At 38.5% G+C, this 25,572-nt stretch overlaps 1 protein-coding gene across 1 annotated transcript in view; it reads right to left on the minus strand.

The window, feature by feature from the left end:
- Positions 1 to 25,301, minus strand: part of SYT10 (synaptotagmin 10) — a 77,318-nt gene extending 52,017 nt beyond the window's left edge. Inside the window, exons 1-2 of the mRNA XM_029206121.1 lie at positions 24,830 to 25,301; positions 2,408 to 2,765 (exon numbers count right to left, since the gene is read on the minus strand). Of these exons, the coding sequence (XP_029061954.1) occupies positions 2,408 to 2,765; positions 24,830 to 24,980 (509 nt within the window). The 5' untranslated portion in view covers positions 24,981 to 25,301. The remainder of the gene's footprint in view (positions 1 to 2,407; positions 2,766 to 24,829) is intronic.
- Between the last annotated feature and the right edge of the window lie 271 nt (positions 25,302 to 25,572).

Genomic DNA, 25,572 nt, shown 5'->3' on the forward strand with positions numbered 1-25,572 from the left:
CAGGAAGGATGCCTGGCATAGTGACTAAATTGCAGGCACTCAAAAACAACACTTTTTTTTCTTCCTTCTTCAGCCACTCATAAACAAGGAAATTCAAAGAAGTCAATGAAATTATATCAAAGTTCTAGCAGAACTATGAATTTGTACTCCACTTTTTCTCTTAAGAAAATATGAGATGTACATGTACAATCCAATTTTTAAGATTGAGAGAAAAGTTTTTTTCTGATTTCTTCAATTTCATGTAATAACTGAGAAATCCAGGGCTAAAATGACCTGTTGTCATTCCCTATTGCATTTCATTTCTAGAAACCAATTCTGCAACCAAAACCAAGTCTTCACACATGTGTTCTCAGTATGTATTCTTTCATTCTCCCCTAGCTAGGGATAATCAGATAAGCTGTATGTTTACATTCAGCAGATAATATTTTGGAGATAGTACTTCATTTTTCCGAGGTTTCCAAAAAAAAATCTGCACAAAGAAAGGCAAGCTATTTTCATAGCTTACCTCAATTTGTCTTCATTAATTGAGTGTCCTTATGTAGGGTACATTTATCAACTAAAAGAGTTGAATAATTCTGAATACTAAGTTGATATATTGTCATAGCCATTATCAATATTTTAAAAAAATGTTTTGTAGGTTAATTGAACATTTTTACCCTGAAATTTCTGGGTATGTTAAGGCTTTATTAAATACCATAGTTGGCCACAGTTTTCAGTTCTGATAGTAATGACAATCAAGTAACCAACCACATGAGATAATTTTGAAGCAGTTTTTCCTATAAATATAAAGAAGTGACACATGGGATAATTATTTTATAGTTAAATATCCATAAATAAATTTAAATGAATGTATACTGGATTATAAAAATGAGCCCAAATGCAGTGCTCAGGAAAACTTGTCAACATAATAACTAAATATGAGGCATATCTTGGTTAGAAAATTTAAATAGCTCAGAAAAGTATAAGACCTCCATCCATCCTCCTTACCCCAAAGTTTCTTATCCCCGAAGTAACAATTATTCTTACTCATCCCTCTGGAATTTATTTCAGATAGAAGACAAGTTATTTATAGATACAATCCTTTTTTATTTTATAAAAGATATATTGAATATTCTTTCAATCCTAGTAGCAAGCATGACCCATGAAGTTTTTCAACTTGATAGATTTCCAAACCCACAAAAAGTATGTCATGTCAGAAAGCTTGGATGCATCTTTGATTTAGAGAAGTAGGAAGGTAAGATTAGGAAGTCAATCAGTTAGCAGAAAACAGCACTCACCCCCATTGCTATTGATTTTTACCCTGTCCTAGTGTAAAACTAGTTGCTACTTCTGGGAATCAGAGAAACACTGCTACTAACATGTTTTTCATGTTAAAGATTGAAGACCATACTTAGTAGAAAAAATGTTTTTTCACAAGAATCTTTTTCCCTTTACAGTTAACACAATTCAATACACACCACAGCAAATTATTTTCCTTCAAGCAAACTTCTGCTGATTTTTCCAGGATGAGTTAAAATGCACTTCCTTAAAATGTATCTCCTTAAGGAGGTCTCCCTCTTCCTTCCTTTCATGTACACGCCTTGCTATGCTCGATATTCACCAAAGCTCTTGTGGAACTTACCATACTCTCACCAGTATAAGAGTTTGGTCTATGTGAGTTCAAATAAGCAATGAAATTTTCCAGCAGTTTATGGGGTAGGTGCTAAACAACTGTAGACGAAACATTAGTATCTGTTACTCAGTTTTGACTGTGAACTTGTGGATGATTTCATGAAACGCATTGCAAATGGCTGTTTTCTTGATATTTATTGGTTGTTTTAAACTAAATTGAAAGACTGAAAATAGCAATGATCAAACAATGATATTTCAAAGGAAAAAGTCAATAAATAATAATCTCGGGCTTCCCTCGTGGCACAGTGGTTGAGAGTCCGCCTGCCGATGCACGGGACACGGGTTCGTGCCCCCGGTCTGACGTGCCACGGAGCGGCTGGGCCCGTGAGCCATGGCCGCTGAGCCTGCGCGTCCGGAGCCTGTGCTCCGCAACGCGAGAGGCCACAGGAGTGAGAGGCCCGTGTACCGCAAAAAAAAAAAAAAAAACAAAACCTCTAATTAGATGATTTTAATGAGAGCTCAAATTCCAGTAAGCCCCTTTCATGGTACTGCTCTCTGTTTGGCTTCTTTGTCCTTAATTTCTCTCTCTTCATCCCTATTTATTCTGTCCTGCCAATTCCCTCCTTATTCTATTATCTGTTTCCTGTGTCTTTCTCATTCTCCTGTTTGTCTTTTCTTTTCTCCTTTCCCACCTCAGTTTTTCTCTTAGAAAATCACATACAACACACACACACACACACACACACACACACACACACACACCACAAATAGTTTTATATATTTGATCCTTCCTTACCGGGATGAAGATGTAGGCTCAGTAGTTTGTCTTTGCACACGTGCGTGTTTAATTAAATGTTCTGTTAAAGCAGTTTGGACTTCTGCTGGGATATCAGGGGAAGTGTGGCTGATTTTTATTGCAGGCTCAATAGCTTTTAGTGCTGGTTCTCCATTTTCTTTAACCTCTTTTTTCTCTTCAGTCTCAAAAACTTCAGTGGGAGCACTTGACATGCTCTGTGGAAGGGTACTGACATTGGAAGTCACAGGTTTGCTCTTCCAGCAAGGCCAGCACAACTTCCAGAAGACAAAAAGTGAAACAACCAACAAGGCCAGGCCACAAAAGCTGACAACAACTGCTAACAGGCTGACTGAAATATCTGGAAAAAATTACAATGTAAAGAAATATTAAGTCATTGATAGCGTATGTAACAGGGCAGCAACAGTGGGATAATTTGATATTATGGTTATTATTAATAGTTTGCTGATTTAGAGTTTCAAAAATTTACTTTTAAGTATCTTTGTAGGGAGGAAATATTAATAATTATGTTTGGAAATTCTCAAAGGAGACAAAAATTTCTTTCCCAGAAAGTTTCCAATTGTATACAAGAAAAGCATGATATGTACATATCATTTCCAAGTATAGTACAAACGTTCCAAGAGTTTGCAAAATGAAGGTTAGCTACATGCAACCTGCCTTGAAGTCATGAAGCTTAAGATGCTCTGAAACTGTATACAACTAGAAAGGCTTCTGTTTGCTTCATGTTGGATCTAAAGATGCAACCTTCTTACTCTCTAAGCAGGTAATGTTAAATATTTGTATAAACTGCTTTCTGTGGTGTAAATGAGAATAACACATTACTAATAGAGAATGGGTACACAATTATTTGTATTTTCAAACTCCATAGGTCCTTTCTAATAAGCTTTCTTGCTCCTAATTCCTAAGTCCAAAATTGGTTGATGATTTCTTATCTAAGTATCTTTAAAATATTCTTATTTAAAAATAATTACAAGGACTTCCCTGGTGGTGCAGTGGTTAAGAATCTGCCTGTCAATGCAGGGGACACGGGTTCAAGCCCTTGTCTGGGAAGATCCCACATGCCACGGAGCAACTAAGCTTGTGTGCTACAACTACTGAAACTGTGCTCTACAGCCCATGAGCCACAACTGCTGAGCCTGAGTGCCACAATTACTGAAGCTCTTGCTACTAGAGCCCATGCTCTGCAAGAAGAGAAGCCACCGCAATGAGAAGCCCATGCACTGCAATGAAGAGTAGCCCCCTCTCCCTGCAACTAGAGAAAGCCCATGCACAATAATGAAGACCCCAATGCAGCCAAAAATAAGTAAATTAATTAATTTTTTAAAATTAAAATAATTACAAAATTAATATATGCTTACTATGTAAAATAATTAAAAGGGATATAGTAAAAAAAAAGTTAATGATTGTATAAATAAACAAATGGCAGAGAAGAAACAAATCTCTCATACAAAAGCATGCCAAAAAATTTATGTGGATATTCTGCCCTCAAGGAAGTGGAGCATAGCTCTCCACTCCTTAACTGTGGGATGCACAAAGTGACTTTCTCCTAAAGAGTACTTGTATGGAAAGGGCAAAAACGATGTAACTTTACACAGAAGAAATCTGAAAAATACTAACCTCACCCAGGTGATCAAAGGGAACATCAACAGTGACAAATCATGTTAATACCCGTGATAGGATGTGATGAATATGGCACTTTATCTTTGTGTTCTTCCTCCCCAAACCAACAACCTGAATCTAATCATGAGAAAAACAGAAGACAAATTCCAGTAGAGGGACATTCTACAAAAAAACACCAATGTTGTCCAAAAAAAAGGAAGTCTGAGAAACTGTCATAACCCAGAGACTAAGGAGACATTACAACTAAATGCAATGTGGTATCCTAGATGGAATCCTGGAGTTAAAAAAAAAAAAAAAAAGGACATTAGGTAAAAGCTAAGGAAGTCTGAATAAAGTATGGACTTTAGTTAACAGTGTATCAATATTAGTTCATCAACTGTAACAAATGTACCATACTGATGTAAAATGTTAATAATAGGAGAAACTGGGTGTGGGAAATATGGGAACTCTGTAGTATTTTCCCAAATTTTTCTGCACATCTACAATTGTTTTAAAAAGTAAAAGCATTAAAAAATGTTAAGAATATCCCCCTACCCACTTCCATTTTCACCTTCCTAAAATAACCAATGTTAGCAACCTGGTGTTATAGCACTCTTAAAGTTTGGAAGACCAAATAGATTTCCCATGAGGGGAAATTTTTCTAGATTTAGATAACCTTAACTTTTCTTTTACAACTTTGTTTAGCATCAGTGCCAAATATGAAACCAATTTCTTTTGTTTCTTTGTTTTAAATAAAGATGTTAGAAATATGTTATACGCTTAATTGTGTCTGTCCCTCCATCCCCTCCAAATTCATAAGTTAAAGTCCTAAACCCCAGTACCTCAGAGTGTGTATTTGGAGATAGAGGCTTTTAAATTAGTAATTAAGGCAAAATTAGGTCATATGGATGAGCCCTAACCCAATATAACTGGTGTCCTTATAAGAAGAGCAGATAAAGACAAAGACAGTCACAGAAGGAAGACCATGTGAAGACCCAGGGAGAAGGCAGCCATCGACAAGACAAAGAGAAGAGGACTCAGAAGAAATCAACCCTCCTGACACCTTTATCTCAGACTTCTAGCTTCCAAAACTCTGAGGAATAAGGTTCTGTTGTTTAAGCCACCCAGTCTGTAGTACTTGATTATGGCAGCCCTAGAAAACTAAAGAATAAATCCAATTTCCTTTAACCACCATTGTAAATCCAGGAGGTCCCACCCCTCCTACAAAGCAACCACTAACCCCAGTTTGGTGTGTGTCTGTCCAGCCCAAGCACTAATAAAAACAAATATCTCTTAAGTAACTATAAAATATAGAATTATTTAATACAATTTTTTAATATAAATGGCTACTGCATATTTCTTTATTCAGTTTGCTTTTTTTTTATTCAACAATACTTGAGGTCTAACTTCATGTCACAGCATACCATAATACTTCATCATGATGGATATTTGGTTTATGCCCACTGTTTGCTATTACAACATAGCTACAATGAGCATCCTTGTACTCTTGTCCCTGTGCATATTTGTGAATATTTATCTAAAGTAAATATCTAGAAATAGAACCACAGGGTCACATGTTATGCACATTATTTAGCTTTACTAGGTATTTCCAAAAAGAACCCCAGACTGACTAACAAAAAACATCATATAAGTTTACTAGTTCCTACAATTTCAGAGAAATATTGTTGTATTTTAATTTTCACTGACCTGATGGGGAAATGATAGGTTGTTTATTTCTCTGATTAGTGAGATAAAATTGTTCTGGTTAAACTCTCAATTTGTAGCTGATGGAAATCCATTAAGAAACTGAAATAATTCCAAGTTTTTATTGCTACTTAATTATAAGAATAAAAATTAATTTTGACATGCTATGATACATAGACACTAATATTTTCCTTTATTTTTCAATTGCTAGCTAAAGCTACATTGAATATATTTTCCATTTATATTCCATTGGTGAGGAATGTGTGATCATATTTTATATTTTGTAGTTTATTTTTACATTTTAAAATTATCCATTAGCACCATACCTTGAGGGAAAGAGAAAAATTATAAAATGAATGTGCTTCCTGATTATTAACTACAGTTTTAAAATGGAGGAAGCCAATGATGGCTTCATAACCTTCTTGTATTTTCAGCTCCACTTACATTATATTTTTCTGGATATTTTAACTCAATTAACTTCTTCAGTGGCTAACTTCTACTCAGTTGGAGCCAAAGCCAAGATATAAGGAAACTGCAGGACAATGTGGGATAGAGGAAAGGACAGAAACAGTTTTCAGTCTATAACTGAAAATGCCCCCTGTTTTTAGGTTCTTTGACCCAATTTCAACTTGTGTGTGTGGGGGGGCGGAATTCCCATACCACTAACAATTCTCTGGATACCAACTGGGTGTTCTTACAGTTCAACTCAATTCTGACACCTGCCTACCAGAGGTAGCATTAGATTCCATAGGTTAAGGGTTCAGTCCTGCATAACTGCCCCCCTCCCTTCCAATGCCAGTAGCAAATCCAAGTTGTTATCTGTAGTTTTCTGACCAACCGGCAAAAAATTGGAGGTTCCCACGATCCCTCCTTGGGTTTGATCAATTTGCCAGAGCAGCTTACAGAACTCAGGAAACTAATTTCTTTACCAGTTTACTATAAAAAGATATAAGGATATATTATAAAAGGATTACCAGTTTATTATAAAAGGATATAACTCAGAAATAGCCAGATGGAAGAGGTCATAGGGCAAAGTATGGGGAAAGGGCATGGAAGCTCACAGCACAATATTCTCAAATTTCTGCATGTACAACCCAGAAGCTCTCAAACCCCATCCTTCTTGGTTTTTATAGAGGCTTCATTACATTGGCATGATTGTGTAAATAATTGGCCACTGGTGACTGATTCAACCTCCAGCCCCTTTCCCTTCTCAGGAGGTCAGCAGGGGTGGGACTGAAAGTTCCAACCCTCTAATCACATGGTTGATTCTTCTGGAAAACAGCCCTCATCCTTAGGTGGGGTCCAAAAATCACCTCATTAACCTAACAAGACATGGCTCTCATCACTAAGGAAATTCTAAGGGTTTTGGGAGCTGTGAGCCAGGAACTGTGGAAGAAGACTAAATATATATGCACAATATCACATCTCCCTTCTCACTAATGTGGTTCATAAAATACTTCATCCAAACCAAGTCACTTTTGAAAGTGAAAGGCTGTACTATCAACTGTACCAGAGTAGCAGGAATCAAGTCATATTCTGGAAACTTAGTAAATGGTCATCTTACCTCTTTTAGCCTAACATCCTTCCAAATTACCCAATCTGGTCAAATCTAAACTTTGCATGGCATTCCACAGTGTCTTTGTGATCTGACCCCTGGCTATTGACCCAACTTCATTCTTCTGCCACTCTCCTACCTATTCTCCTTCTCCTGACCACAAGTTACTCTCTCACGATTTTTGTTCGGGCTGTTTCAAATAGTTCCAGGGCGTTTTTTCCTCCTGTCTGGGTGCCTGGCAAATTTGTATTCATGCTTCAAAAACTAGATCCAGTAGTACCTCTTCCCTGAAGCTCTCTCTGCCTCCCCTGTCCCTAAGGGCCTTTAAAGCACACCCACTACCATAGCACTAGTAATAATTTATTGGCCTATAATCTTTTATCCCAAACACTTAGGACATGATGGTTTCAAAAATTATTTTCTTTTGGATATTGGAAAGGTAGTATGGTATACATTATCTGGGATAACATCTAGTAACCAAACACATTAATATATATGTAATGAAATGTATGGATCAGTCACACTGAGTGGGATCACTGAAGACTGTAAGCAACTTAATGCCAATTTAGGTAAGGTGTTGGTGCCAAATTGGACAATTTTTAAAAATTTTTATTTATTTTTGGCTGCTTTGGGTCTTCCTTGCTGCACACAGCCTTTTTCTAGTTGCGGTGAGGGGGGGCTACTCTTCGCGGCAGTGTGCGGGCTTCTCATTGCGGTGGCTTCTCTTGTTGCAGAGCTTGGGCTCTAGGCCCGTGGACTTCAGTAGTTGCAGCACGTGGGCTCAGTTGTTGTGGTGCACGGGCTCTGGGGTGCGCAAGCTTCAGTAATTGTGGCTTGTGAGCTCTAGAGCGCAGGCTCAGTAGTTGTGATGCACGGGCTTAGTTGGTCTGTGGCATGTGGGATCTTCCCTGACCAGGGATCGAACCTGTGTCCCCTGCATTGGCAGGCGGATTCTTAACCACCACGCCACCAGGGAAGTCCCCAAATTGGACAATTTGCAAAATAATTTTCAGGTTTCAGAGGTTTAGAGGTTTCATAATTGTGGACAAGGAATTGTGGATATCTATTTATTTTGCTTCTCCAAATGCTCCCATCCTACCAATACACTTACTCCTTTTATTTACCTTTTTATTTTTAGTGTCTAGTATATATCACAAGGTCAAAAAATATTTATGGAGCTACTGAATACACATTTGGGGAATTATCTGAAAAGACACTCAAATGTCTGTGAACTTCAAGATGGCTAAAAGTTGAGTGATGTGCAGGGAATATGTAGAAATTCTTATACTAGGAAAATAGTATAATATAACTTATACTGTGAAACCATTTAGACCTGGGTTAAAATGTCAACTCCACCACTGTGTGACTTTGGGCAAATTGTTTAGACTTTAAGAGTCTCAGTAAAATGGGGGAATTTATATTTATTTCATAGAAATGTTGTGAGTTTTATATAAGGAAATGTATGTAAATTATTTAGCATCATAATTTGCATAAGCGCAACAATAGGTTGCTACTATTGTCAACTATTTTTTTTCTTTAAACAAGAGTACCTAGGGGAAAAGAGGCATAGGTATGGATTGAGTATGTATTGAATGGTGATTCACAGATTAGTTAGAAGAGAAACACATCTTCTAATGCTATTTAGTACTGAAAGGAGTGAATTTGCTTATAATGGAGACCAAAATTTCTAAGTAAATATTAATGTTTCAGGAAGTTAATAAATAACATTCTATTTCCCTACTCAGTTGTGCTCAGAGAAACAGTTCAAGCAGGTAGCAATTAAAAAAAAAAAGTGAATATCAGCTTAGGTCCATTAGAAAGTGGATTTGCTAATATATCACCTTGAATTAACTAGACTAGCCCATACAGTCACAGTCCTGGCTGGACAACCACATGTGTTCCCCATGGTTACTTGACCCTATAAAATTTACTACACAAAGGAGTAGAGAATATTTGTTTCCTGAGGATATCAAGGTTATAACTCAAAGAAAAGGGGGAAACATGTAAGTCATTTCTTAGGGATGGGGTAGGCCAAGATTCCATGATTATCCTATCTTGTAGCTCCTTCCATCCAGAAATGTAAAGCAAGGGGGGAAGAGATTTCCCCACAACAGCAAGAAGTGAAAGAAGTTGCATCAGTTAGAATTTTATTGAGAAAAATAAAACTAAAATTATAAAAAGAAGCTTATTGTATTACACACTTTTTACGTTGCTTATTATTGAAATTATGACTAATTATTAAAAGTATTTAAAAACAAAACCAATAGTTTAATTCTTAGGTCTTTATGATTTTTTTTTCAACAAAATTTGTTTAACAAGATAAAAACAGAATCTGACTCTCAAAAGATTAAGGGAGGATCTGTGAGAATTTATAAAGTCATCAAAACGTTTAAAATGAGTTTTTATGATTCAGTATTTAGCTATGACATGAAGGATGTTATGAGTTTGGACTTAGTTCAAATTCAAATAAGTAGTCCCAGGAACATTTTTAAGTCAAGGTATGAAATGGCTGAATATGTATATCAGAAATAGCCTTCTGGCTAGGGAGAAGATAAGAGTGGAGGTCAGCTAGAAGATGAAAAAATAGTTAACAGATTATAGTAGTCATCCACATGGGAGATTACAGTGGTTCTGAACAAGGGTTGATGAAATGGGAAACAGAGCACATTGGGAAATCAAGGCTCTAGTGAAAGAGTGTGAAGATTGAAGGACAAGAATGTGATTCACTGGGAGACAAACAGGTTGTTGAAGTGAGGAAGACAATGACTTCAGCTTCGGCTGTGCTGGGTTTGGAGTACATACCCAACATGCAAATAGAAATTTTGAGTAAGCTGTTGGTCACTGCAACTCAAGATAAAATTGAAGGACTTTCTTAAATAGTAGAATCTGAATCCATGAAAGAAAAGATAAAAGCCCCTTAACAGATTCCTGATGACACCGATAATAAAAGAAAGATAACTTTAAAGAACAAAGAGCCTGCATAGAAGACTGGGAAAGAGTAGAAGTATGAAAAAAAATGAGGCCAATGTGCTTTCACAGAAGTTTAGAGAATATTTTAAGAAGTGGTAAACAGCATAAAAAGTTAAAGTAAGTTCAATTAAAACAAAGGTTGGTAAGTATCCATTAACTTTAACAAGTAGGTCTTTAGTGCATTCAAGGAGACTACTGAAGCAGAGACTGTTAAACAGATGAATGTGGTTTAATGAATGAATGGGAGTGAGGATGTGAATTCTGTGAGTGTAGATAGTTCCTTCAGGACATTGTATTTAGGGAAGAGGGAAACAGTAGCATGTGGAATTGATGATGTTTGGATGTGCAATATTTTAAAATTTATGGGAAGGAATCAGTAGACAAGAAGAGATAGAAAATTAAGCAGAATGAATAATTAATAGTAAAGTCTCATAAAAGGTGACCATGGGTGGAGTCTGAAGCAAAGGTGAAAAGATTGGATGATGTCTTCCTTTGTAAGAAAACAAGGATGGGCAGGAGACCTTCAAGATGGCAGAGGAATAAGACATGGAGATCACCTTCCTCTCCACAAATACATCAGAAATACATCTATATGTGGAACAACTCCTACAGAACACCTACTGAATGCTGGCAGAAGACCTCAGACTTCCCAAAAGGCAAGAAACTCCCCGCGTACCTGGGTAGGGCAAAAGAAAAAAGAAAAAACAGAGACAAAAGAATAGGGATGAGACCTGCACCTTGGGGAGGGAGCCGAGAAGGAGGAAAAGTTTCCACACACTAGGAAGGCCCTTCACTGGCGGAGACAGGGGGTGGTTGGTGGGGGGAACTTTGGAGCCACAGAGGAGAGCACAGAAACAGGGGTGCAGAGGGCAAAGCAGAGAGATCACCACACAGAGGATCACTGCCAACCAGTACTCACCAGCCAGAGAGGCTTCTCTGCTCACCTGCCGGGATGGGTGGGGGCTGGGAGATGAGGTTCCAGCTTTGGAGGTCAGATCCCAGGGAGAGGACTGGGGTTGCCTGTGTGAACACAGCCTGAAGGGGACTAATGCACCACAGCTAGCCAGGAGGGAGTCTGGGAAAAAGTCTGCACCTGACCAAGAGGCAAGAGACCATTGTTTCAGGGTGCGCGAGGACAGGGGACTCAGAGCGCCACCTAAATGAGCTCCAGAGAAGGGCACGACCTGCGGCTATCAGCGCAGACCCCAGAGATGGGCATGAAGATCTAAGGCTGCTGCAGCAGCCACCAAGAAGCCTGTGTGCAAGCACAGGTCACTATCTGCACCTCCCATCCTGGGAGCCTGTGCAGCCCACCACTGCCAGGGTCCCATGATCCAGGGACAACTTCCCCGGGAGAACACATAGTGCACCTCAGGTTGTTGCAATATCACACTGGCCTCTGTCACCACAGGACTGCCCCGCATACTGTACCCCTCCTTCCCCCCAGCCTGAGTGAGCCAGAGCTCCCTAATCAGCTGCTCCTTTAACCCTGTCCTGTCTGGGCGGGAACAGATGCCCTCAGTCGACCTATACGCAGAGGCAGGGCCAGTACAAAGCTGAACCCCAGGAGCTGTGCGAACAAAGAAGACAAAGGGAAATTTCTCCCAGCAGCCTCAGGAGCAGCGGATTAAATCTCCACAATCAACTTGATGTACCTTGCATCTGTGGAATACCTGAATAGACAATGAACCATCCCAAAATTGAGGCAGTAGACTTTGGAAGTAACTGTAGACTTGGGGTTTGCTGTATGTGACTGACTGGTTCCCAGTTTTATGTTTATCTTAGTTTAGTATTTAGAGTTTATTATCATTGGTAGATTTGTTTAGTGATTTGGTTGCTCTCTTCCTTTTTAAAATTTATTTATTTTTTTAAAATATAGATATATATATTTAAAAATTTTTTTCTCTGTAAGTGTGTATGTGTATTCTTCTTTGTGTGATTTTGTCTGTATAGCTTTGCTTTTACCATTTGTCCTAGGGTTCTGTCTGTCAGTTTTTTCTTTATTTTGTTTTTACTATTCTTTTTAGTGCTTGTTATCATTGGTGGATTTGTTTTTGGTTTGGTTTCTCTCTTCTTTCTTTCTCCCTTTATTTCTCCCTTTCATTCTCCCTTTTCTCCTCCCTTTCTTCTCCCCTCCCCTCCCCTCCCCTCCCCTCCCCTCCCCTCCCTCCTTTCTTTCTTGCTTTCTTTCCCCCTTTTCTTCTGAGCCGCATAGCTGACAGAGTCTTGGTGCTCTGGCAGGGTGTCAGGCCTGTGCCTCTGAGGTGGGACAACTGAGTTCAAGACATTGGTCCACCAGAGATCTCCCAGATCCACATAATATCAAATGGCGAAAGCTCTCCCAGAGATAGCCATCTCAATGCTAAGGCTCCATTCAACAACCAGAAAGCTACAGTGCTAGACATCCTATGCCAAACAACTAGCAAGACACAAAACCGCCCATTAGCAGAGAGGTTGCCTAAAATCATAATAAGGTCACAAACACACCAAAACACACCAACAGACATGGTCCTGCCTATCAGAAACATAAGACACAGCCTCATCCACGAGAACACAGGCACTAGTCCCCTTCCTCAGGAAGCCTACACAACCCACTGAAAAAACCTTAGCCACTAGGGGCAGACACCAAAAACAACGGGAACTACAAACCTGCAAGCTGCAATAAGGGGACCCCAAACACAGTAAGGTAAGCACATGAGAAGACAGAGAAACACACAGCAGAAAAGAAGCAAGGTAAAAACCCACCAGACCAAACAAATGAAGAGGAAATGGGCAGTCTACCTGAAAAAGTATTGAGAGTAATTAGTAAAAAGTATCCAAAATCTTGGAAATGTAATGAAGAAAATACAAGAAACGTTTAACAAGGACCTAGAAGAACTAAAGAGCAAACAAACAATGATGAACAACACAATAAATGAAATTAAAAATTCTCTAGAAGGAATCAATAGCAGAATAACTGAGGCAGAAGAATGGATAAGTGACCTGGAAGATAAAATAGTGGAAATAATTACTGCAGAGCAGAATAAAGAAAACCAGAATGAAAAGAATTGGAGAGAGCCTCAGACACCTCTGGGACAACACTAAATGCACCAACATTCCAATTATAGGGGTCCCAGAAGAAGAATAGAAAAAGAAAGGGACTGAGAAAATATTTAAAGAGATTATAGTTGAAAGCTTCCCTAATATGGGAAAGGAAATAGTCAATCAAGTGCAGGAAGCACAAAGAGTCCCATACATGATAAATGCAAGAAGAAATATGTCAAGACACATATTAATCAAACTATTAAAAATTAAATACAAAGAAAAAATATTAAAAGCAGCAAGGGAAATACAACAAATAACATACAAGGGTATCCCCATAAGGTTAATGGCTGATTTTTCAGCAGAAACTCTGCAGGCCAGAAGGGAGTGGCAAGACATATTTAAAGTGATGAAAGGGAAGAAATTACAACCAAGATTGCTCTACCCAGCAAGGATCTCATTCAGATTCGACGGACAAATTAAAAAACTTAGAGAAAAGCAAGAGCTAATAGAATTCTGCATGACCATACCAGCTTTACAGCAAATGCTAAAGGAACTTCTCTAGGCAGGAAACACAAGAGAAGGAAAAGATCTACAATAACAAACCCGAAACAATTATGAAAATGGTAATAGGAACATACATATCGGTAACTACATTAAATGTAAGTGGATTAAATGCTCCCACCAATAGACATAGTCTGGCTGAATGGATACAAAAACAAGACCCATATATATGCTGTCTGTAGGAGACCCACTTCAGACCTAGGGATACATACAGACTGAAAGTGAGGGGATGGAAAAAGATATTCCATGCAAATGGAAATCAAAAGAAAGCTGGAGTAGCAATATTCATATCAGACAAAATAGACTCTAAAATAAAGACTACTACAAGAGACAAAGAAGGACACTACCTAATGATCAAGGGATCAATCCAAGAAGAAGATATAACAATGGTAAATATTTATGCAACCAACATAGGAGCACTTCAATACATAAGACAAATGCTAAGAGGCATAAAATGGGAAATCGACAGTAACACAATCATAGTAGGGGACTTTATCACCTCACTTTCACCAATGGACAGATCAACTAAAATGAAAATAAATAAGGAAGCACAAACTTTAAAGGATACATTAAACAAGGCAAATCTAATTGATATTTATAGGATATTCCATCCATAAACAACAGAATACAATTTCTTCTCAAGTGCTCATGGAACATTCTCCAGGATAGATCATATCTTGGGTCACAAATCAAGTCTTGGTGAATTTAAGAAAACTGAAATTGTATCAAGTATCTTTTACGACCACAATGCTATGAGACTAGATATCAATTACAGGAAAAAAAATGGAAAAAATACAAACACATGGAGGCTAAACAATACACTACTTAATAACCAAGAGATCACTGAGGAAATCAAAGAGGAAATCAAAAAACCTAGAAACAAATGACTATGAAAACACAATGACAGAAAACCTATGGAATTCAGCAAAAGCAGTTCTAAGAGGGAAGTTTATAGCAATACAATCCTACCTCAAGAAACAAGAAACATCTCAAACAAACAACCTAACCTTACACCTAAAGCAATTAGAGAAAGAAGAACAAAAAAACCCCCAAAATTAGCAGAAGGAAAGAAATCATAAAGATTAGATCAGAAATAAATGAAAAAGAAATGAAGGAAACAAGAGCAAAGATGAATAAAACTAAAAACTGGTTCTGTGACAAGATAAACAAAACTGACAAACCATTAGCCAGACTCATCAAGAAAAAAAGGGAGAAGACTCAAAGCAATAGAATTAGAAATGAAAAAGGAGAAGTAACAACAGACACTACAGAAATACAAAGAATCATGAGAGATTACTACAAGCAACTATATGCTAATGAAATGGACAACCTGGAAGAAATGGACAAATTCTTCAAAAAGCACAACCTTCCGAGACTGAACCAGGAAGAAATAGAAAATATAAACAGACCAATCAGAAGCACTGAAATTGAGACTGTGATTAAAAATCTTCCAACAAACAGAAGCCCAAGACCAGATGACTTCACAGGTGAATTCTATCAAACATTTAGAGAAGAGCTAACACCTGTCCTTCTCAAACTCTTCCAAAATATAACAGAGGGAGGAACACTCCCAAACTCATTCTACAAGGCCACCATCACACTGATACCAAAACCAGATAAAGATGTCACAGAAAAAGAAAACTACACAACAATATCACTGATGAACATAGATGCAAAACTCCTCAACAAAATACTAGCAATTAGAATCCAACAGTACATTAAAAGGATCATACACCATGATCAATTGGGATTTATCCCAGGAATGCAAGGATTCTTCAATATGTGCAAATCAATCAATGTGATAAACCATATTAACAAGTTGAAGGAGAAAAATCATATGATCTCAATAGACGCAGAAAAAGGTTTAGACAAAATTTAACCCCATTTATGATAAAAAACCCTCCAGAAAGTAGGCATAGAGGGAACTTACCTCAACATAATAAAGGCCATATATGACAAACCCAAAGCCAACATCGTTCTCAATGGTGAAAAACTGAAACCATTTCCTCTAAGATCAGGAACAAGACAAGGTTGTCCACCCTCACCACTATTATTCAACATAGTTTTGGAAGTTTTAGCTATAGCAATCAGAGAAGAAAAAGAAAGAAAAGGAATCCAAATTGGAAAAGAAGAGGTAAAGCTCTCACTGTGTGCAGGTGACATGATACTATACATAAAGTATTCGAAAGATGTCACCAGAAAACTATTAGAGCTAATCAATGAATTTGGTAAAGTAGCAGGATACAAAATTAATGCAAGGAAATCTCCTGCATTCCTATACACTAATAATGAAAAATCTGAAAGAGAAATTATGGAAACACTCTCATTTATCATTTCAACAGAAAGAACAAAATACCTAGGAATAAACCTACCTAAGGAGACAAAAGACCTGTATGCAGAAAACTATAAGACACTGCTGAAAGAAATTAAAGATGATACAAACAGATGGAGAGATATACCATGTTCTTGGAAGAATCAAAATTGTGAAAATGACTATACTACCCAAAGCAATCTACAGATTCAGTGTAATCCCTATCAAACTACAAATGGCATTTTTCACAGAACTAGAACAAAAAATTTCACAATTTGTATGGAAACACAAAAGACCCCACATAGCCAAAGCAATCTTGAGAAAGAAGAATGGAGCTGGAGCAATCAGGCTCTCAGACTTCAGACTATACTACAATGCTACAGTAATCAAGACAGTATGGTACTGGCACAAAAACAGAAATAGATCAATGGAACAGGATAGAAAGCCCAGAGATAAACCTATGCACATATGGTCACCTTATCTTTGATAAAGGAGGCAAGAATACACAATGGAGAAAAGACAGCCTCTTCAATAAATGGTGCTGGAAAAACTGGGCAGCTACATGTAAAAGAATGAAATTAGAACACTCCCTAACACCATACACAAAAATAAACTCTAAATGGATTAAAAACGTAAATGTAAGGCCAGAAAGTCTTAGCAGAAACATAGGCAGAACACTCTACGACATAAATCACAGCAAGATCCTTTTTGACCCACCTCCTAGAGAAATGGAAATAAAAACAAAAATAAACAAATGGGACCTAATGAAACTTAAAAGCTTCTGCACAGCAAAGGAAACCATAAACAAGATGAAAAGACAACCCTCAGAATGGGAGAAAATATTTGCAAATGAAGCAACTGACAAAGGATGAATCTACAAAATTTATAAGCCGCTCATGCAGCTCAATATCAAAAACACAAACAACCCAACCCAAAAATGTGCAGAAGACCTAAACAGACATTTCTCCAAAGAAGATATACAGATTGCCAACAAACATATGAAAGAATGCTCAGCATCATTAATCATTAGAGAAATGCAAATCAAAACTACAATGAGGTATCACCTCACACCAGTCAGTAAGGCCATCATCAAAAAATCTACAGACAGTAAATGCTGGAGAGGGTGTGGAGAAAAGTGCACTGTTGGTGGGAATGTAATTTGATACAGCCACTATGGAGAACATTATGGAGGTTCCTTAAAAATCTAAAAATAGAACTACCACATGACCCAGCAATCCCACTACTGGGCATATACCCTGAAAAAAACATAATTCAAAAAGAGTCATGTACCACAATGTTCATTGCAGCCCTATTTACAATAGCCAGGACATGGAAGCAACCTAAGTGTCCATCGACAGATGAATGGATAAAGTGGGTGTGGCACATATATACAATGGAATTTTACTCAGCCATAAAAAGAAACGAAATTGAGTTATTTGTAGTGAGGTGGATGAACCCAGAGACTGTCATACAGAATGAAGTAAGTCAGAAAGACAAAAATAAATACTGTATGCTAACACATAAATATGGAATCTAAAAAAAAAAAAAAGGGTTCTGAAGAACCTAGGGGCAGGGCAGGAATAAAGATGCAGAGGTAGAGAATCGATTTGAGGATACGGGGATGGGGAAGGGTAAGCTGTGATGAAGTGAGAGGGTGGCATGGACTTATATAAAGTAACAAATCTAAAGTAGATAGCTAGTGGGAAGCAGCCCTATAGCACAGGGAGATCAGCTCGGTGCTTTGTGACCACCTAGAGGGGTGCGATAAGAAATGTGAGAGGGAGACGCAAGAGGGAGGAGATATGGGGATATATGTATATGTATAGCTGATTCACTTTGTTATAAAGCAGAAACTAACACACCATTGTAAAGCGATTATACTCCAATAGAGATGTTAAAAAAAGAAAAGAAAAGGAGGATGGTTCTGGAATCAGGTAAGTTTATAGGTATAGGCAGGAAGACAAGGGAATTCTTGTTTTAAGTACAATTTTCTCTGCAAAATAAGAGTTAGGGTCAACTGCCAGTTAGTTTGGGGTACTGGGGAATAATGTGGAATATTTAAACAGAGTGCGGAAAATCTGATATATGAACTTTAGAGAACAGGAGAAAATTGAATAGGAAAACAAAGGATGTCTGGTCAGAATTGAGGGTTCTTTTGAAATTGGAGACTAAGAGTGATACTCGTCTGCCTGGTTTTAAAACCTCCTAAATATTGTTTCTTTGGTGTAGGAATAGAGAAGCAGATGAATTTATCCATGAATGACCACCCCCTACCCTCCCAGGAGAATGTGATAAACCTCAAAGGAGAAAATGATTGCGATGATGAAATGATGTATCGTAAGTATGATGCAATATTTGTTGACAGGGAATTCACACAGAGGTAGAAAACTGAATGGAGTTTCCAAATGAGAAAGATAAAAGCATAGGAGCTCTTCGTTGGGGCTCAGAATATTTGAATTTATAATTCTAAAATAGTACTGTTTAACATAATGACTAGTGTTTGAGCATGATCATAAAAGAAATGAGGTAAGGTGGAGAGGAGGAGAAGATCACTGGAGCAAAGGGGCCAACCATTCTGAGGCCAGGGTGATGAATATGAATGGTTTGCCTTCACACAGACTTTGAAATTGCCCATTTTAATGAGCAAGCTTGATGAGTAGGATCTCTCTAGCTCAAAATTTTAATGTCTCTGGATAATTAAAAAGAATCCATTATATGCCATTCACCCAATTAGATCTTGGTAAAATTAGACTAAATGAAATTTCAAAAATTAGATTAGACTCAAAGATAATTAGGTTTAAAATTGCTCAAACTCTGATTTGACTACATACATATGCATAACTATTGTTTCCACCGATATGTATCTACTTATCTATCTGTCTGGTTGGCTGACTCTATATCTCTGACTGATTTGTAGCCATAAAGATCTCACTCTTTTATCATGTCTTAATATCTCAAAATAAAGTGACATTGTTCTGAAAAAAACAGGAAAGACCACTCTCATCAGAAAATAGAATAAGCCAAAAAATGCTAATTCCTCAGAATCTTTTAGTAAAACAGAACTTTGCTAAAGTCTAACATTTGCATGGTCTTAATTACTATGGATTGTAAATACTGTTAGGTCTAATTACCTATTAACCATGCAGATGGCTACGATGCAGAAAAGCATAGGCCAATTTGTATGCTCTCAATTCCAATTACTACTGCCTTAGTTGATAATCTTATCTGTGTCTTTCTGCATCATTTTTTTAAATTTTAAAATTCTAGTTTTTTAATTTCTCAAAATGTACAAAGAAGTAATTTCTCAATTAATCAGAAATTATAATTTCTTGTATATTCCAAGTCTTTTGTTTCTTTGGTTGTCCTCATTTTTGCCTGATGACAGACCATGTTTATGGCAACATTCTGCAGAGAACAAGAGGTAATAAAACTCAAACCAGCAACTCTTATTCAGAGAAAGCTGAGGAAAGCTGCCTCTAAAACGAAAATTTGGAATTATCTGTGAAGTTAACTTATTTATACTCTTCATATGGTGTTATTATTATAATGGGGCATAATTCTGATTTCTACAATAAGGGACCAAAAAAATACTGACTTAAACAAGATAGAAGTTTATTTCTCTCTCATTTAATTAATTGGCTCAGCATAAGAAAGCAGGGCAAATACATCAGCTTCAGGTGTTTGGAATCCTGGTTTCTTCCATATTTTTGCTTTTCTATTCAAAGGTTTTTGCTTTCTCGTTAAAGTCCAAGATGGCAAGCTTAATGTCTACGTTCCACACAGCTGGATGAAGAATAACAAGCTTGTTACAATTGCTAATAGCCATTAAGTAAGTGTGTCATAGTTTTCTCTGTGTATGTGCTAAAGCAAATACATCAGCATCAGAAGTCGCAGAATGAGTCTAAATTGGCTTGGAAGAAAATACTGGAGAAAATAGCGAAACAGACCCGTAACCCTCATAAGCCAAACTTTTGTTGGGTCAGATGAGTTTGGCAACATTGCCAACATTCGACATAACTGTACAGCTAGCTTTAGAGCACAACAACACTAGATTTTATATCTTATGAAATCCTGCGTGGAAAAAAGTGCATCATTACTAGTCTTGACAGCATTCTTGATGGCAAAGAGTCCAATGATGAGAGGATAAACAAAGGTATCACCAATTCTCAATCAAAAAGCCATTCAGAAGATTCAGACTCAAAACTTTATTTTTTAAATTATTTTAACCTATATGTCTTTTATACTTTCCTTTTTATATTTGTACAAGAGTGATATATGATATTAAAAATTTATGTCTAACTTATAGAAGTTTTTCCATAAGTATAAAATAAAAAATTCTATGTGATAAGAAAGCATAATTTAATTTGCATCCTTCTTTTTCCTTTTTTGGTATCATATAAAATAATGTGTCTTGTAATCGATAGCATCTTAGATTCAATAAAATATGGTATCAAGTATAGTACCAAATATCGTATTAAATTAGCCAAATTTATTGGCTAATTTGTTGACAGGGAATTCACACAGAGGTAGAAAACTGAATGGAGTTTCCAAATGAGAAATCTTTACATATATTCGTAATTGAGTAAATGATTTAAAAATGATTTATAATCTGTGATTGTATGTTAATTCTACATTTACATTAACTTGAACAACTGTGCACAACATTTAATTAATGGTACCAGTACCATTCTTATTAGTCAAGTAACTTCAGCGAAAGTGTTTGCCATATAAATACCTACTTGCTCCCACATCTAAGAAATTGAAGAACACACATATGAATTTAGAATAATTTGTTTAAATGTTTATTTTAGAATTTTTACTACTAAATTAAAAGTGTAAAAGTGAAAATTTATAACATTAATGAATTAAATGTTTATTTAAAATATTTAAATTATGGTTAGGTCTATACAGTTGTGATGCAACTATGAGCTTAAGTGGGTTTGATTAGCTGCATTTATGAGGTCTGCTTTTCAAGCAACAAAGTTTCCTAAAACCTCATAGGGATTTGGATATGGAGAAGCAATTAAAGACTGACCAGAAATGAACTCAAATGAAGTTCAAAAACTCTTATGTATATTCAATCACAGTATGTATGAAAAATCACATTTAAGGCCAATATATTGTTTTGTATTTTCCCTAAGCATTATAGCATTAAGTCCTATTATATCAATAAATTAATGTATTTAGTGGGTGATCTATCCATTTAGGGGGACAGGGAGAATCAGTGGCAAAAAGACTGCAAAAATCTGATTTTCTAAAAAAATAGCACATGATGAACTTTCCAGTGTACTAGTAATGTTGGCATCAATAATGTCTCTAAAAAAACTATTCCAAACTAGTGTTGCCATCTGCAGTTAAGTTTTTGTAAAGTTTGTAAAGTTTACTAAATATGGGATCTGTCGACTTAATTGCTTGATCCTCAAGTCAATTGCTTGATCCTCAAGTCAATAACACTGCTGCTGCTTCTGTTACTGCTGCAGTAGTAAATGGTAGAGAATGGTGAAGCTGCTCCTTACTGGCATTAAAAAAACATTAGGAGAATATCTTATTTATATATATGATTCATGACTTCTTTAAGGTAGAATAACTTTAGGATTACAGTCAACCCTCTGTATCCATGTTCCATATCCATGGGATCAAGCAACCACAGGTTGAAAATATTTTTTAAAAAAAGAAAAATTCCAGGAAGTTCAAAAAACCAAAACTTGAATTTGTTACACAGTCTAATATTTACATTGTTTACATTGTATTTACAACTATTTACATAATCATTTACATTGATTTAGGTATTAACAGTAATCTAGAGATGATATAAAGTATATGGGAGGAAGTGCTGTAGGTTACATGCAAATACTACATCATTTTATATAAGGAACTTGAGCATCACAAATTTTGTTATCTGTGGGGGCTCCTAGAACAAATCCCCCATGGAGACTAAAGGAGGACTACACCTGCACTTCTCTGCCTCTACACTTATATGAAGGAATCTAAAAATATACACAATCTGGAAGCTTGCAATTGTCACTGCAACCTTAGAATAACTGACACCATCTGGGCAGTGCTGAAAGTAAAAAACCACTGTACCATTCAATGTCCATGTCCTCCTACCAATAATGTGTTTCTCTTTAAACAAACAGTGAGTAGAAGGCTCGCCTACTGTAAGTGTGTTTACGTAGGGATCTTTAATAAAGGACACAAGTACATAAGTTATAAGAAAGTTTACTTTAAAGAACAAAGTGAAGCTGAGTGGCTAATTAATATAATTAAAGACTTGTAAATAATCTTTGATCCGTTTCATAGATATATATTGGTATTGGGAGTATATTTGCAGATTAAAGTATTGTACTTCTAATTGTTGCATAGATTTACAAATGGAAAATGTAAAGCAATCTTGTGCATCTTTATATCTCATACACAACCCAGTAGGATGTCTTTTCTAGTGACAGCCATTGAATAAATATTCATATATTAAATTGAATACCCCATTTGAATAGTACATATTTTCCCCTAAGGGCAGAAAAATATCCATGTAATTGTTTTAGACTATGTTTTGTCCACTTTTTGTTCCCAAGGGAAAGTCCAAAAGGAATTAGGATTACAACTACTTCTTGTAGTGCTTAGGACAGGCTCAGAACCCTTTCTACAATTCATATACTGTGCTTTACCTTAAGCTGATAATTGTGTATTTATAAAGATTTAAGAGCTAGTGTTTGTTTTCCAACCTTCAAATTTTCCTCATTATCAATCAATTTGAGACCCAGGAAACCACTATTTGGTGTATGATCACAAGGGGTAGTGGTGGAAATCAGTAGTTTTATCCACAGTATCAAATGTTAAATGACCAAAGTACAGATCTTTAAACTTAAATACTCTCATTTCTTTCACTTCACCTCATTCTCTTAGTCTTATCTTTAGCAAGTGTATCATCAAAGACATTTCAGAGCAACTTATCCATTCACCACACAGGATTTTAAGTTCACTCTATTTTGAGTGTTTATCTCATGCTTAGCTACCATGCACAAGACAAGCATATACACAATGTTCACCCAGTGCCTTCCAATAGTAGTTGAGTTTCATACATTCCTAGCAATTTAACACCTGATGAACAAATGGAAGACTCTGTTGTGTTTATAAAAATTCACAAAATGTCTACGTTTCCAGAATATGTACAGAAGCAATTATGTATTATTCCGATCCAGGGCCCAAATAGCAACAACTCCTCAGGTTCTGCCAAGTGCATACAGAAGCCTCTCGTGGTTCCTATTGCCAAGATCAGAGAATTTTAAGAGTGCAAATATTCCACTTAAATAATGGTACGCAAAGACTAAACCACATCTCTCCTCCACCTCCATCCCCTCTCCCTTTGTATTTGGTGGTAGTGGACGAGGGGATCACTAACTGTGCCCTCTTTGCCTCCTCCCCAGCACAGAGCTCTCCACCTCACGTTCCACACTGAGCTACGGTCCAGCTCTTACCTGTTGCCTTGGTTACCCTCAACCCACGAAGCACTGTCAGGTGACTAAAATGACGGGAAAGTAAGGGGAAAGAAACAAGACCCTACAGAAGGAATGATAACCTTCCAGCCCGATGACGAAAATCCCCAACCAGTGTTCGTCTCCCAAAGCAACAAGTGACCCTCTCACAAGGGACTCTTAAAACCACGCGGCCAGCAACTCCCGGAATCCATCTCGCCCGCGTCAACAGCACAACAGGCTGCACATAGCGCAGGTCGTAAAAAACCCTTTCCCCCAAGCATGACCAAAACAGTGGCTCTGATACGCTCCCCACACCCCTTTGAGAAAAATCTGTCACCTGAGACTTCTTTCCACCTCCAGATTTCTGAAGGTCGATGTGTTTCCTCCACCCCACCCCGTTTTTTCCCCCCAAGTTTCTTGAAGGAGCAGAGAGGGTGCCTGTGTTGGGGGGTATATGAGCACGTGTGTAGAAAGGATTTATAACCCTTTGCCTCTGTTCCACGTAAATCTGTATGTGCACTGAGCCTTACCTGTCGCGTCAAAAATGGGATCCATAATCCCTGCTGTTGGGCCAACGTTGTCATGAAGCCCTATAAAGTTATATGTATTAAAGGGCTTTGCACACTGTCAAATGCTAGACAGCTTGAGGCCGCGGGTTATCCCTACAGGGATCCTTTCTGCTCTCGGGGGCCAAGGCAGCCCCATTTCCAACGCGGTTCTTTGCGTCCACGCCCGGATTCTTCCGCCTGGCCCCCTCCCCAAGCCGCGACCCACCACCCGCGGGACAAGCTAGGGCAACCAGAGTCCGGGTGGCGAATGGCCCCCGAGGGCAGCGCTCGGCTAATGGTCGGACGCCGCCGCTCGCGCTAGCCCCTCCACTCCGGGGGGGAGATCGGAGGCGTGGGAAAGCTCAGAGAGAGGGGGTGCAGGCGCCTGGGAGCGAGAGACGGCGCCGGCGGGTATGGAGTGGACCAGAGAAGTGGAAGAAGCCGGGCAGATGGAGGCGAGGAGACAAAACCCGAAGAGTCCACGCTGGAAGTCACCAGGAGCTGACCAGAAGGAAGGAGCGAGGTAGGATAGGAAAGCGCGGCGTCCCAAAGATGCGCCGGCGCCGCACTGAAGGCTCAGGACCCGGGAGCTTAGAGCCGAGAGGACGCAGGTCCCAGACGACTGGGAGGTCGCGAGCGGAGCCCTCCCCCAATTACCTGTGCTACTTCCGCCCTGGCTGCCTCTGTCCGTGGGGAAGATGCTCGAGCATTTCTCCCATTCCACCTGGCCCGCGAAGCACAGCTCGGTGACGATATGCAGCGCCTTCTGGCACAGGCTGCTCACTCCGTCCTCCTTTTGGAAACTCATCGTTTGGCCTTGTTTCCCCCAATTAGCCGTCCTTTCCCCTTCCCGTTACCTCTGTGCTGGCCCCTCTAGCGCCATAAACCATAACCGGCCCTCGAGGACTTTGGCCGGAGAGCGCGCAGCTAAAAGGCGGCAATTTAGGAGCCCCATGTTGGCCCCATGGCGGGAGCGGAGGGCTCGGGAGAAGGGGGAGAGGCTGGGGCGGTAACCGGGTCGAGGCGGAGGCGGCAGCGGCGGCTGCGAGGTTTTTGCCAAATCTCACGCGGCGCGAACGAGCCCAAGCGAGCTGGAGAGAGACCCGGCATGGAGTGCGGAGGGGAGGGGCGGGGGACGTAAAAAAACTAAAGCCCTCGACTGCTGCAGCGCTTGTGTTTCTGGCGGGTGCCTGAAGGGGGCGCTTCCAATCGCAGCCTGGCGCCGGCCCGGTAACCCCCAATAGAACGCGCCGTCCCCCTTCTTTAGTCCCCGGGGGAAGGAGGAGACCATGGGGGAGGGGCGGCCCGGCTCCCCTGCTGGGTCGTCCTGCGGAGGCTGGGGATGCTCTTCTAGGGGCACAGGAGGGCGAGAAATCTTGGTTTTCTCTGTACCTTTTTCA

This window comes from Monodon monoceros, unplaced genomic scaffold, assembly GCF_005190385.1.
Source record: "Monodon monoceros isolate NGI ecotype Baffin Bay Population unplaced genomic scaffold, NGI_Narwhal_1 Super_Scaffold_6, whole genome shotgun sequence".
Lineage (NCBI taxonomy): Eukaryota > Metazoa > Chordata > Mammalia > Artiodactyla > Monodontidae > Monodon > Monodon monoceros.